Genomic DNA, 15983 nt, shown 5'->3' on the forward strand with positions numbered 1-15983 from the left:
GAGGCTCAGACGGAAGGGTCTCCAAATGTGTCCAACCTACTATTTTGTTACCGAAGAAAAGGAAAAATTGAAATATTGAATTTATTTTATAAGAAACCAAAGATATGAAAATATACGGTAGAAAACAGAGTAGCCCCGGCCTCAGAGCCTCATAGGACGCTTCGCTACTGAGTCTATAAACCATTCGTTCTTAAGTTGTTAGCCACCAAATTTGGGTTTGAACTTAATGAAATGAAGAAATTTCACAAAATCAGACATAAAACCCATTTGATTTTAACTAAACTTAATATAATGATGAAAGTTGACAAGATTTTTCCACATGCCCGCATAATATCTTTAGTTTTCAAGTTATTGATCATTGAAGTTGGGTTTGAGCTCAGTACCAGCACATAGTTAAATTTGCGATGGTGGTAGATCTTCATGAGGTTACTACGCATATGTAACATTGAGTTGTGCAGACCTTTTGTCCTTAAGTTACTTGCCCACGAAGTTAGTTTGACCTTACTTCAGTCCAAACCCGAAGTTTGATAACCAATAACTCAAGATAGCCACCCATGCTATTTCACTCGCATATTAAGTTTGCAAAGGTACACCAATATTTAAAATGTTGGTCAAATGGAGACTTTTAGTTCTCGAGTTTTTAGCTATTAAATTTCGGGCATAAACTTACAAACCTCTTACTGGAAGTAAGTACAGTGTGTAGTTATAAACAAAATGCCTAAAAGGAAAAATTACAAGCTTCGAGGAGAAGAAACAAGATCCATGTGACTTCCACAGTTCCTTCTATTCGTGAAGTTGTAACCTCTTTTAACTCCATTTCTTAACTTCAATTTTAAAGGTAAAAAGATACAATTCATCTACAGAATATTAAAAAGGAAAATATCTTGCAGAATATGACAAAATGTCTTGAAACGGAACTTAAAAGATAATATTCCAAGTTGAACTTAGCAGAACACACACACACACACACACACACACACACACATATATATATATATATATATATATATATATATATATATATATATATATATATATATATATATATATATATATATATATATATATGGTGAGAAATGAATGAAAATGGTGGAATGATGAAAATGGGAGAACCCTGAGAAATCCACGCACACGGTGTTTGTCCACCACAAAGTCCACTTGGCGCGAGCTGGAATCGAACCAAGGACCCCATGCACCACAAGTGAACGCTCCACCACTGAGCCACCCTGGCCCCTGGCTATTTTCAAGTAAGGTCCAATTGTCAATAGAAACAAAACAAATAAAGATAGTGCCATACATTTTCTATTGTTTCCTTTGTACACATTAAGGTATTTTTCTACATAGGTACCATGTTTGTTTAAACATTTGTCATAGTTTTGGACAAGTTCTTATGTCTTAGAAATCGCCCGCCTGTGAGAGAAGCCAATAAACCGTTGGTTTCACTTTTTTGTAGGTGTCAAACTGCTGACTGGAAATGAAGTGCTTTAGGTGAGGGAACAGATAATAATCGTTCGGTGCAAGGTGCGGGGTGTACAGTGAGTGGTCCAGTAAGTTTCATCCAAAAGAACTGATTAACTCATGAGTTTGAGTAACGGAATGAGGGCGTACATTGTCAAGTAGCAACAAAACACCAGATGACAGTAGGTCATGGCGCTTATTCTGTGTAGCACGTTGAAGTTTTTCAAGGTCACACAGTACGTAGCTGAGTTGATGGCTGTCTCTCGTGGTATACACTCAAGTAACAGGACACCATGGCGATTCCAGAATACGGTAGTCCCCATAATCTTGCGTTCAGATAGTATTTGCTTCGCTTTCAGTGGAGATGTCGTGTGTCACCATTCCATTGATTATCACTTCGATGATGGAGTCATGTAGGAAACCCATGTTTCGTCCCCTGTGACAATGTGGTCTAACTGGTGATTGCATTCTTCATTGCATCCGGTCAAAAAGGTCAAAGTACAAGCCAGTCTCGTCTTTTTGCGTTCTTGAATAAGCAGTCTGGAAATCCATCTTGCGCACGGTTTTCGGAACTTCAAGGTTTCAGAACCGATTATGTAGAGCAATGGCCGTGAAACGTGTGGGAATTCTAGTGACAACGTGGAAATCGTGAAACGCCAGTTTTCATGGACTTTTGCGTTAACTGCACGCACCAACTCATCTGTGATTACAGAAGTTCAGCCTAATCGCGTTTCATCATGAACCTTTTCCTGCCTATCGTTAAACGGTCGCACCCATTTACGCACTTTGCTGTCATTCATTGCATTCATGTCGTACACCTCACATACCTGGCGATGAATTTACACTGCTGACACGTTCTTTGCTGTCAAAAATCGAATCCAAGACCTTATTTCACACTTGGCAGGATACTCAGTTTGACGATACATTTCAACTGCCCACCCTGAACCACACATACTGACGCTACAACTGCAACTGGTGTCGCCTCATTCCCAAGGCATGCTGGGAGACAGTGTGAGTGCGCGTTTTAAAGAAACAACAAATATAGCCAATAGCTGCAGTGAAAGCAACGGTTTGAAGCTTGGTTTTGGTCACAGGCGGGTATTTCTAGGAAGTGGACATACAAAAATTTGTCGAACTCTATGATAGAAAACACAGTAACTATGTAGAAAAATATATGAATGCGTACAGAGGAAACCAAAAATGTATGCCCTATTTTTACTAGCTTTATTTGTATTGACAATCGAATCTTACTTCAAAAATTAGCCCTATATAATCTCTATTCCCACAACTGCACTATCTTCAAGAAATTTCGGTATCTGCCTCTGGCTGAATTATGCACTATTTCTTAATTTTCCCTGGAATGTTGGTTTAAGATAGATGTACCCTGATGGATAAAATTAAATAAAATATTTATTTTAAGATCATACGATCAATGACCACGATCAATGAAAGTATTCAAGCTGATAAATTCTTCTTATAGCTCAAGAAATTATTTGTCTTCTCTTTAGATATTGCTCTAATTGTTTCAAAGTTTGTGGGATATTGTGAGTTTGAGAAATCACCAAAACAACAATTTATCATCGAATATTTATTCGTATCTCCTTTTGAAACAAGAACTGAAGCATTTTCCGAAGCCAATATGTATGAGAGATTTTGGTGAATTCAGAAATGAAAATATATGAAATCTTTGAGTTTTACGTCCTACGCTTATGCGGTTAGGCTAAAGGAGAGGTGATAATGAGAAATAAATGAAATTTTGGAATGAAGAAAGAAGAAGGAAACGGGAGAACCCTGAGAAAACCAACGAGCACGGTGTTTGTCCACCACAAAATTCCACACGGCGCGAGCTGGGATCGAACCAAAGACCCCAACCACTGGAGGTGTACGCTCTACCACTGCGTCCCCTTCGGTGAATTCAAGAAAGAATGAACATCTGTACACATACAGCATAGTTACGCTCAGAGACCAGTTTTCCACCATAATAGTAAAATATCTTCGGCAGTGGAGAAGCGACATCTTCAGTATATGTCAGTCATGTTCTGTAAAACCATGAATCTACTAAGACGTATACCAGTTCATAGATCTTATTCAGCTGAACATAATGATACAACTGAGTTCGAATCCTCAAGCGCAGTTTTCGAGAAAATGAACAAGAAGTATTTTCTTTCTAATCTAAAAAATATACTGTACTATAAGCAAGACACCTATTGAGATTAGGCAACACTGAAGTATACGATGTGTGTTCAAAAAGAAACCGAACTTTCTAAATAGCAAAGCAACCGACAGAGGGAGCACACTGTGGCTACGGAGCGCACCTAGCGACAGGTTTAGACAACAAGTGTCATTTGCCGCATTTCGCTATGACCGTTAGTTGGCAAGGTGTAGCCACGGAAGTGAGTAAGTGCAAAGCTGCTCTTCGGATTAATAATAATGTAACAATGAAAGTGCTTGAAGAACTACTTGTGTGTGCTTTTGTCTCTGTGTAAAATTTGCAAAATATTTACGGAGAAATTTCGATCCCTTTTCAATTCATTCAGGATCTCCTGGTCCAAAAAAAAAAAAAAGGCATGAGTCACTCAAAGATTATGTGATGTTGCTGTATTTCTGATTGGAAAGGCATTGTCCATCATTAATGTATATCACGTGGTAAGATGGTAAACAAACAGTTGTACTAGGACGTTTTAGCGCGTTTGAAGGATATGGCAGGAAAAGGTCTGAGTTGTGGGAAAACTAGAGTCTGGCACCGTGCCAATGCGCCTTCTCATGCTTCGCTCCTCATCCGCAGTTATTTGCCAAAACATCAGACTCCCGTTGTGCTTTATCTACCTTATTCTTCGGATTTAGCTCTAGCGGACCTTTTCTTCTTTTCTCAAACCTAAAATCACATTGAAATCAACAGAACAATGCGACAAGAGACCTGTGCAGTATCCCAAAAAGTGTGTTCCAGGAGGCTTCCCAAAAGTGGCAGAAACGTTTGGAACGGTGAATTTCCAGTAGAGGGGAATACTTTGATGGGAAGAGTGTTTAAAATGTTGTACGATGAGCAATAAAGACGTTATAGAAAAATCTCGGTTTCCGCTTGAACACACGTCGTATACTAATCAAGGTTGTTATTGCCACATCAGCAAGACAACGTATACAAAATTATCAATGAGCCCAAAATTATACGTAATTAACAGTTTAACATCAATATTCTTTGTTTGATTATAATTTCGTCTTAAGATAGGATCGCACTGTGATGAACAAGATTATATGCTTGAGAGTAGTAAATTCTTGTAAGCAATTTCAAAGAAAATCAAGAAGGAGGGATTTTGTGTGGCGTTAAAAGATGTGTATTCCCATGTGAAACTGATGGAGACAATAGTTTTCATTCTGTTGGATAGAATTGTAGTTTATTTATTCACTGTGTATGAGAAACGTACACTGTTAAATATTGCATTGTTATTTATGTATATTCTTTGATTTCTTTTACCCCTTGTGGGATTCTTGGATTTTTAAGGAAAATTTTAGACTTTCAGCCAAGCAACTACTACATGATCACTATTTATACTAGGATTTTGGTTCGTACTCATTCTCTTCAGAATAAAGTAACCTTCCAAACGATTCCACTCGCATGTTCTTATCATATACCTGAGAAGGTGAATTCATAGAATTGTTTTTTTCTAAAAGAAATCTCTTTTTGAAAAGTTAAGGCCTCTCTGGACTGGCCCTGTGTTAATGTAGAGATCTCAAAATCACTCGAAAAATATTAAGTGGTCTACGCAACGCGTGTTCAGAATATCAATACCAGTGTCTTTTAACTCAAGTTAACAATGAGAAGGAAATTGTAAAGGGGAGGGGAGAGAAGAAGGGAGAAAGAAGTCATAACACGTGCACTCTGTCTGATGGTCATGTCAACGACATATGCCAAACAGATAACGTCATGACCCCACCAACTTGACGAGCCCCTTCCCAAAACCCATGTGACCTGTTTCGTAATGTACGTACGACTGAACAATAAAAAAAAATCCAGCAGTAATACATGTTAAATGAACCCTTTAAAACAACACACAAATACTGTTTGTATAATTGCTATCTGACTTGAATAAAAGTCTGTTGCAATGATGCATTATATGACACAGTTGTACAGTAGACAAATTTAAGTGCGCTGGAAGAATAATGGTCTCATTCTCTTTACTTTCACTTTTTGATACATTCCCACAACACACTCTAACTACCTTTCAATTCCATTCTTCTAGTATAAAATTCCTCTAAATAAAGAGTTTAAAAAAGCATTATGGACTTCAGTGGCGGATCTAGAAGGCAAAAACTTGGGGGGCAGCCAGAACAGCGACTATGTCGTAAGTTCAATATACATCTGCAAAAATATATAACTAATAATTTCAATTATTTTTGTCGCTCAAAAATCTGAGGGGTCTAGGCCCCCCTTGCCCCGGGCTAGATCCGTCACTGATAGTCTCTACGATTCCACTACATACATTTATGTTTACAGTTTTAATCCCTGATTTGAAAAATTTCCGATACTTTTTTAACCATTCTATTAAAAATACTACCTCCATACGACAAATTGTAGTTGACAATTTTAGTTCGCTCCTTAAAGAAGTTTTTAATGCATATATTCTAATTTAGATTGAGAAAAGAAGGCCTGCGTAATGAGAAACAGATCACGCTATGTTAATCCCACAATTTTTAACGGCATGAAGTTTACGATCGTAGTTTCACGCTTTATTTAAAAAAAATCCACATGAAGAGCCATGACTACAACCACTCTCTCTGCACCCGCCTATGTTCATGAGAGACGAAAGTAAAATAAAATTTTCAGTTCACTGTGCCACGATTACGCCTTTTACGCTAAGGAAGATGGATGATCAAGGTGAGTGACTGAAGGTGGAAGATTTAGTGGAATGAGAATGTAGAAGGAAATAAGAACATCCCAAGAAAACCCATGGAGATGATGATGTCTACAACAAATATACTTGGGCGGGCATCGAACCAGGGGCTTCACGCACCAGAGGTAATCACTAAAAATGAGCCACCGCTATGTTCAGCAGATACAAGAAACATGATGGAACGTTTAAGAAACTGTGTTCAGAATGATACAAGGCATGTTTTATATTGAGGTAAAATGCTGTTTATCATCTTTGATTTGTCCTTTAAATAAATGTTTATATAAATATAAAAATATTATGAAAATAATGATATTTTAATTATACATTTATTGATTCAATATAAACTACAATCTTTTTCCTACATTAGCTCATATAAAATTAACAAAATACAATGCATTAACAGTAGCCTATGCTCATTAAAAACGTGCAGTGCATACTTGTAGTTTGTTGTATTCCTTACAGTACAAATAAATAAACATACTGTATTTGTTTGAATGTGTGTGTTATTAACAATTGTTCTAATTCCGTTCTGTTCTCATTTTCATTATTCATACTATGAACGATTGAGAGCTAAACTGGACTATATCCAATTCTAAAAGAACGTATAAAACTAATACTTAGCATTGAGTTCTTATTCTGAGAGTAAGTCTTAATAAATTTTCAGGTCTTACTGCACATGCGAAAACTGCTAACGAATATCTGTAAATCTGATAAGACGTACAAAACAAGATTTACATATGAGGAGCGTTTTTTCAAACCTCGATAGAGCACAAATTTTGGGAATCATAGGTATATATGGGATAGGTATGCTTCTTATACTACCAATCGAGCTGTGAAACCAGAATTGGTAAATCTTGATATGTATCGTGTGTATGCGATACTGAATCATGAGCGTTTTGCCAGAACTAGATAGAGCTCATGCACAGCAATTTCTCAGAACTCGATACAGCACATAGCTGAATACTACCAAACCCTGCAATCTCGTGGAGTTGTCAAAGTTTTTAACAGGAACTGGCAAATCAAAACACTGAGGAGATTTCTCAGAAGATTCTGAAAGCAAAGTTGCCATTTCACATAGTAATGCACATAGTCATATCGTACCGAGGTATGTACTGACAGTGTAAGTGTGCAATACCCATACATTGGATTTCCTGTGGATGTTTCTGTTTTCAGATCTCGAACTAAAACATGCCATAAAGAAAGGCTAAGAACCTCATGCCTACAGAAAATGAACATGGTGTCCAGTGAGAAGAAGAAGGACCTAAAGAAACTGTTACACTTTTTAGAAATGCCGGAAGAAGCAAGAGGATTTTATGAAAATGTTCTCAGAGACTGCTAACTACAACGCAAATGTATGCTTCATTACTAACTATTGTAAACACTTTGTATTCTTACATCCTGGTGTTACTCTTTGAATTTTTCCATAATGTCTATTATTTTTTTCAGTCGTGTAACCATGTAGAAATAACCCTTTACACTGTACACAAAACTAACTCAATTAAACAAAATACTAATCAAAACTAAATAAAGAGTATATCATGAAGATATAAAAGTAAAATCAAAATACTAAATAACAGTACAACACTATAAAACATTAATACTAGCAGCAAATTCAGGTTCAGTCGCATTCCTATGTTTCCTGTCCACGTACTCTATCGAGTTTTGAAAAACCCTTCATTTTTTAAGTAGCCAATTCTATGACAAATATTTGTATTCTCTAGAAGATTCACGTTGTCAGTACTTGTCCCAGGATAATAACTAGTATTACCTGCAATTGTGTTTCTTTAATGAAAGGTTATGTACAATAATAACAAAAATGCAATTCCTGTAAAAATGATGTTTTGTGCTCTATCGAGTTAAAACAAAAAAAAAAAAAAAAACGCTCCTCATATTATAACCCACAGCATTTTAACTGATTTTTTTCCTGCTATAACACCATTACGATTCAATTCAGCACAACACATTGAATGTAATTGTTTCTATTAAATATTATTAAGATGATGATCAACAATTAAAATAAATATTGTTTATTACTCTTGTTACGATTCATTTAAGTACCATCTCATGACACAACATTGTCTTGTTGTAATTTTAACTAAATAAATACTGTTAAGAAAACAACAATATAACAGTATAACATAATTTCGGTTGTGGCTGCAGCTATAGCCTACACTGACTCAATCCTTCAGCATTAATGCAAGTAGTAAGACCACGTAATTCAACAACAAACGTATGTAATATTAGTCTAATTAAATGCAAAATATAGTACTTGTTAGGCAGTGTCGCATATAATCATGAAATGATCTACAACATGCCTTGTTACTGACACTTTTAATACATACCAAAATGAAGTAATAATATATAATTGTTGTTTCTCCTACAAGAGAAACATAATGATATATAATACCAAAGCAATATAGTGTCATCTTATGAACGTTAATTGTTGTACATTGGCAAGTAATGAAATCTGTATTTTCCTATACGTATACTGTGTTATAAAAATAATATACATTGTCCTTATTTCACTGACTAAGGCAGAAATTTTAAGATTTGCGTGAACGAACATCCTACTGCCATTAGTCTACCAACAAACACGGCAAAACAGCTCACACTGAGCTGATTGCATAATCCATAACTTGAAATACCTTCTTCCGGTCATCCTTCATTTTCTTCATACTACTGAAAAAAAATGTGTATCAGATAAATGCAGTTTTTAATATAATATCTACCTTAATAGAAAGAACAATGCAAAGAACAGAAGACATTCGTATCAGAAATGAAAAGACTCTTATAATGCAAAGATAATTATTCAGTGAAATAGCGGTATACAAGTTTGATAGCTTGGGCTACCACTAACCTTTATAACAACTATACATTATTATTATTATTATTATTATTATTATTATTATTATTATTATTATTATTATTATTATTATTATTGGAGTGTAGTTTCCACGTTATTATACACTCTTCAAAACAAGGAGGAAACCTTACAACATACTTCTCTTTTATCAAGTAGGTATCATAAATATGGATTTTCCGTTTACTAGCAAGACTTTTTTTTTTTATCTTATTAGTATTACGGAAAAAACGATCGTACATTTCTACCCTCATTTGTTCCGTAATGTTGCCCTACATATTGCATTGGGTAGGTGGTAATCCTACTCACAATAGTAATTGTAAGCTGTCCGAGTAATAAAGAAGGCTGAAATCGACAATTACCAACAAAATCTGTAAGAGCCTTCGCAACAAAACGCAAATAATGAAACAAATATTTATAACAGATAATCCAACCATCGCAAAATACTGTAAAAAAACACAATTTTCGTTGTATTGTCGCACTGGAACGAGGCTCTAGGTGTCCGAGGCAATTCCCAGAGACCCCCAAATTGCGCTGTTATTACTCATATAATTTTCCTTTACTCTTCGCTCACATCCAAGAAACCGATTTCTCTAGAGGCAACTGGTGTTACCTGGCAGCCCTTTCGTACGCTGAGGATGGAGGTGGAGCGAAGGAGAAAGCGCTAATAACTACACGATTCTTGTTGCAGTAGAGCAAATAGAGAAGTGGTTTCTGTTGCGTTATTATGTTGATGACCTCTTAAACCTAGGAACACGAAGGTGTTTTTGGGTTAAATGGAACACCAACGGGGGACTCTAAGGCCCACAGCATAAAGGTAATTATTTCTTACGGAAAATAATTTATCTTGCTGATATGAACTTGAGATGTCTAAGACATCATATATTTTGCTCTCTATTATTACTAGGTTTCTAAGTACAGTGTTGCTAACTACATGTGTGTAATTGTTTAAGTTACCATTTTTTATTTATGTCAGTAACTATGACCTATTTATTTTATTTGTTTGTGTAGAAAACTATCAAACAGATCAATAGAAACTTACTACAGTGTAGTATGTGTACAAAGGCGATTTCTAAAAGCATTTTGGTGGTGGTGCAGTAAAGTGCAATGCAATGGGGGAAGAGTGGGGTATACTTCAGGATTCCAATTAATTCAGGATTAATCTTTTATAATTCCATCCCGGTTACCCTTGAAATGGTGAAATTCTTTCAAATTTTGTTTCCGCGAAAAGATAGACAGTGTGAGAGATGTTCATTGGACACTATAGGGGATGTCACCAGAGAAGCAGTGTTGCCAACACAACATAAGTTACAATTTTTCTAGTAGCACAACGTCAGGTTTTTGCACCTATGGAATGAACATGTAAATGGAAAGCAAACAAACCAAGTAAGCTAAGACTTGTCTGTCAGTTTTGTAAACTAACGCCACTACAAAATCATGAATATTACAAGGGTTTCGTTGCAAGAAACGTACCACTGTTTCCATTTGTTCCATTTGCATTATCAAATAAAATGTTCAAATCGCTGTCTTTTGCATCAAAATCTGACAGGGTTATTTCCACCTTGCTATATTCGAATTCATTACCTTCTATGTCAGATTCGTTTAAAAGTTCTTTAAGTTCTTTCTCCGTGTTGATAGAGGGAAATGCAGAAGGAAAACCAGGAATAGGAAGACCAAGAAAAGAGTATCTAGATGCAGTTACGAAGGACAGACCTTATCAAATTATAAAACAGCTCTTCCAAGGGGAGAAAAGTTCTAAAATTTCAATTTTGCCCGCCAACTTGTGGTTGTGGTGAACAAAAAGAAGTTCTTTCTCAATCGAACTTTAGCGAAGAGCACGATTTACCATTGTTCCAATGCTGCTGCAGATTCCCACATACAGTCACAGTCAAAGAATAACGAACTGACAATTTGCAATGAAATATGCGTCTCCAGTTAGTATTGCAAGCAGCTGATTGTAGATTCTAAGATTAAAAATACTTGATGATAACACGAGAGGTACAGTAGCATAGTTCTTTCCAATCACTATTAAAACTTGATTCTCTCTCTTTCTTTATATACAGAGTGGCCCAAAAGTAGGTATGCAGTCCCGTACTTATCAACTCATTGCTTTTTATATCATTTTTTATTGCTATCCATAAGGTAGACTTAGTTTCTTTATTATTTGTTCTTAATATCTTTTTTTTACTTATATATTAAGCTCGGAACAGCCGAAGCAAATAAACCTATGAGCTAGAATGTTATACTTGATCAATGCAGAATTGTATACCTATTTTTGGGCCATCCTATATATATATATATGACTGTGTGTGTGATGATAATATAAAGTGGCATATTTAGGTGTTAGTAGGTTCGAAAGAATAAACTAATAGGAAATAAAATATTTATGTTCCAAAAATAATCAGAAAATGTATATACTAATTTTTTATAATGTGCAGTTGGCTACACTGCACCAAAATAATAGCTCAAAGTACCCCTGCATGTTGTAATACCAAAATTGAGGCCTATTCCGGAAGAAGGGCACATAGACTGTTTCCGTGAATGGAGAAAATGAGCCTTAAAGATTTTATCAGAGCATATAACAATAACATATGCTCTGATAAAATCTTTAAGGCTCATTTTCTCCATTCACGGAAACGGTCTATGTGCCCTTCTTCCGGAATAGGCCTCAATTGTTTCAAAGGAAAATAAAATAAATAGCCAAAACACTGGGATACAACAGTTAGCGTATGCGGTGAATAGCCCCTTAGTGCTACCAACGGGGGCCCCTGAGGCCCACAGCACTTTCTTTATTCATAAATAGAAAAAAAAACAGCACAATAGAAACTAAACAAGAACGTTTTATGATGAATGGGGTCAAGTTTGACAATATCATTTTTTTTTTTTTAGATTTTTATGCAATTAGAAATGTTACAGAATATAACAAAAATAATTCGTGGGCCTCCGAGCCCCCCTGTTGTTCCTAGAGTTAAGAAGCGAGACAGACTTCGTCCAAATAATCCAGTGAATGTTTCTAAATACGTAAAATTCTCAGAAACTTGTATCATCGAAAGAAAATACTAAAGTATAACATTATCAATATAATTTAATTTATACTATAATAATCAACGAACTTAAAAAGTTTGTTACTGAATTCTCTGGGCCTTATGCAGAGTCATTTTGACGTATGATTAGCGTCGTACTAAAGGCTTGACTACTGCAGGAAACATATGTTAGTCGAACTCTTTAGTATGGCACTAATAACGCGTCAAAACGACTCTGCATAAGGCCCTCTATGTCTGTGTGTCTCTGTCTGTCTGTTATTTGAGATATTTTTAATTTTGAACCCTGCATTCGATAGAGCATCAAAAGCTATCTGAGAAAGTGATTAAATTTTTCGCTTCACTCTCACTGTACCCAAAATATTGTCCAAAGATGGCCGACTTCCAGAGATTTAAGGAGCCATATCTCGGGAACCATAGGTTATAGAGAGATCATATTGGTGTTGATCAATATCTAAAAGGATGGTAAATATTTTGGTACCCAATAGTAACCGAAGGCCACTGTCCAACTGGCCACTGATTTTGAGAATGGCCAGTTGGCCAGTGGCCACCAATTAATATCGGTCCCAAAACGTTTTCCATCCTCTTAGGTATTGATTAACACCAATACCATCTCTCTATGACTTACTGTTCCCGTCATATTGGCCAAAGAATGGCCAATTTCTAGATATCTAAGGAGTCATAGCTGGGAAATCTTAAGTTGTAGAGATGATATTGATGTTGATCAATACCTAAGAGGATGGTAAATATTTTAATACCAAATAGTAACCGGTGGCCATGATTAACTGTCTACTGGCCAACTGGCCACCGTTCCCCAGATATTGGCCAAAAAGTTCTCATTTCTAGATATTTAAGCAGCCATATCTCGAAAACTCTAAGTAATAGAGACATGATATTTTCTAATTTTGCGAGAAAGAGAAGGTGCGGATAAAAAGATTTACTTTTACATCTAGGAACAATTACAGTTATCCTTTCCGTTCCATATCTCCATTCTTTTAAAGTTCCTTCTAGAAATGCTCTTGGAGTATTCTGAACTGGCTTTATTTTGTAACATTCTAGGGTTACCGCCGGTAGGCCCGGTAGCCTACAAAATGCACCACTGGAATTATTATAATTGATTTTAATCTGAACGCATGTCATCAACATTTGACACCCGTCTTCACAAGAAATAAAACTTTATTATATTTTTATTTCATCCAGTTTGGTGAAAGTGATAGTTGGCACCACTGATGTCACTTATCCTTTTGATATTTTGGAAGCGATTGGCAGCAAAACAGGAAAATATTTATTTGTGTGTGTGCGTAGAACAAAGCCCTACGTTTATAAACTTAAAGTATTATGAGTACGTTTTCTGTGTTCTCTCACACTGTATCGAAGATATCACGCAATTTTCCCCTTTGTCTTGTAAGGATCAGAACTCACTTCTGATTAGACAGATCACGGAAGCGCGCCCATAAACAACCAATCAGAAGCTTTCTTGATGTTGAGCAGACTTTCCTGAAAGTCGCCTGGTCATTCGTCTTCAAAGTGCGGAGAGAACTGGGGGACGCCAATTGTGATTTGGAAACCATTTTCCACAGGAAACGACGTTGTCAGCGCTCAGACAGGACCAGGACGCCTGAGTTCATCGCTTCCGTCCAAGCTATTGTCGAAGTGGACCCAGGAAAGTTCATGAGGGCATTCACAAGGGAGAATTGGGTTCACGAGGTCACCATTCGACGCGTAGTGTATGAAGACCTCCGTTACAAGTCGTATGTGGTGCGGAAAGACCAGTTCATGTCCGCGAGAACCAGAAAGAATAGGTGCCTTTTGAACAAGCTGAAACATCCGGAGCAGCCAGAAATGCTCTGGTTCTTCTCGGATGAGAAAATTTTCGTCCAGGATCAGAAGGCCAACCACAGAAATGATCGGTGGCTGTATAAAACACCCGAGGAGGTTTCGACCGTCATGCACAAAAAAATCCCCGCCACCGTGTTGGTTCTGGAGGTTATGAACAGTGAGGGCGATGCGATGCCTCCACATTTCTTTAGCCAATGTACCAGTCAACGCCGTTGCTTACACCGATGTGTTGAAGACGATTGTGTAGTCCTGGATTACTGCTATAGCACGTAGCAGGCCATATATTTTTCAGTAGGACTCCGGTCTCGCCCATGTAGTCCATTCAACCCAAGAATGGTTGGCCACAAATTTCAACGACCACGTCCCCCCAAACATGTGCCCCCCAGCTACCGTGATGTTAACGTTTTGGACTTTTACGTCTGGAACGTGGTGAAGAGGGCCTCCAATAAGCATCCACACAACACTGTTGCGGCTCTCAGGGCAGCTATTCTGATGCCATGGCAAACATTCCCAGTACCAATCTCATTCATGCCTGCCGACGGTTTCGAAACCGTTTACAGCCTGTTATTGCGGCAGATGGCAATTTCATTGAATGATATCCCGTATTGGGTCTGTCGTACATAACGTTCACTGGTCGTTAAATGCTCTATCTTCAGTCTCTGCTCCTTTTTACCCCCCCCCCCCCCCGCGGATGTTATTTTATTCTCAAATAGCTGCCGCACCTTGTATTTTGACAAACTCTAGAATGCAAGAAGGTATGATAAAAACAGACTGTCAGTAAAATCTGTATTGTAGCTGCTACCGAGGAATATCGTATCGACATGTTTGGTTAATAGTCGTTCATGGAAGCAAATCTGCTCTGAAAAAACTGTAGTGCAGTTGATTTTAAGTTTAACGTCCCTTTCAACAGCAAGGCTATATGAAACGTGACCTGCTGATTAACGTGGAATCCGAACAACATGAGTTCCCGCCGGGAGTGAAAGACTACAGTGATAAGACATTGATAGGATAGCATTTGGAATAACGTCGCCATGTTCTATAATTATTATTTGAAAAAGCACAGAGCGCATTGCATATATTTAAAGCCACAAAACTAAGAAATATTTTTTTAAAATATTTATATACATATTATATATTAGTAGTTAATTTTTAAAAATGTAGAATACTAAAGTCAGATATATATATATATATATATATATATATATATATATATATATATATATATATATATATATATATATATATATATTGGTGTTTCCTTAATTTAATTTAAGAGGTTTATTATTTTCTGTATAAATGTAATTTTTGAGTGAAGCCCGACTATAAATATTAGTATTTAAAATAATCGAGAAAGTGTAAAAGAAATGTAGCTTTTACTAAGTTTTGAAAATATCATGTTTCAAATCAAGACTGAAGATTTATATATATAGTGTTATATACCTTATTTTGAGCAGATTATACTTTAGTTGTAAATCTAGTACGAGAAACTACAGTGATCGTGGGGACTCGTGAAGCTTGACCTATATTTACGAACTTCACTATCCAATAGAACGCGAGGGTGTGTCCCTGTCTTCAACCCCCAGCCATGAAATTTTCCCAGTATTGTTTTTTTCGCGCTATACGGATAACGTTTCTTGAGGATTAAATGTTGTCGGATTGACGCTAAGTTTCATTTTGTTGTTCTTATTATGATCGTTATTTCATATTTTTGCTATTATGGCTTCTATGGATGCTATTGTAGCTTCATCATGCACATAATATAATTTATCTTATTTTAATCTTTATTTTTATGCTACGTTGCTATAACAGTTGCCGAATATTTGATTTGTGTTATAACAATTTGTGGAGAAACATAAACGCTGTACAAGTACTACAGGGTGGGGCAAAGCAACTTAC

The 15983-nt window shown here is 36.4% G+C and overlaps 1 protein-coding gene across 3 annotated transcripts in view; it reads right to left on the reverse strand.

Annotated features, from left to right (window-relative positions):
• Positions 1–6662: 6662 nt before the first annotated feature.
• Positions 6663–15983, reverse strand: part of LOC145674479 (fibroblast growth factor receptor-like 1) — an 88825-nt gene continuing 79504 nt past the window's right edge. For 2 of the 3 annotated variants that reach the window (XM_081744594.1, XM_081744592.1), the window contains one exon: positions 6663–9026. In XM_081744594.1, coding sequence (XP_081600720.1) covers positions 8954–9026 — 73 coding nt within the window. In that variant the 3' untranslated portion in view covers positions 6663–8953. The remainder of the gene's footprint in view (positions 9027–15983) is intronic. The other variant, XM_081744593.1, reaches the window with a different exon arrangement.

The sequence above is a fragment of the Thermobia domestica genome, chromosome 17 (genome assembly GCF_964235325.1).
Source record: "Thermobia domestica chromosome 17, izTheDome1.hap1.1, whole genome shotgun sequence".
NCBI lineage: Eukaryota > Metazoa > Arthropoda > Insecta > Zygentoma > Lepismatidae > Thermobia > Thermobia domestica.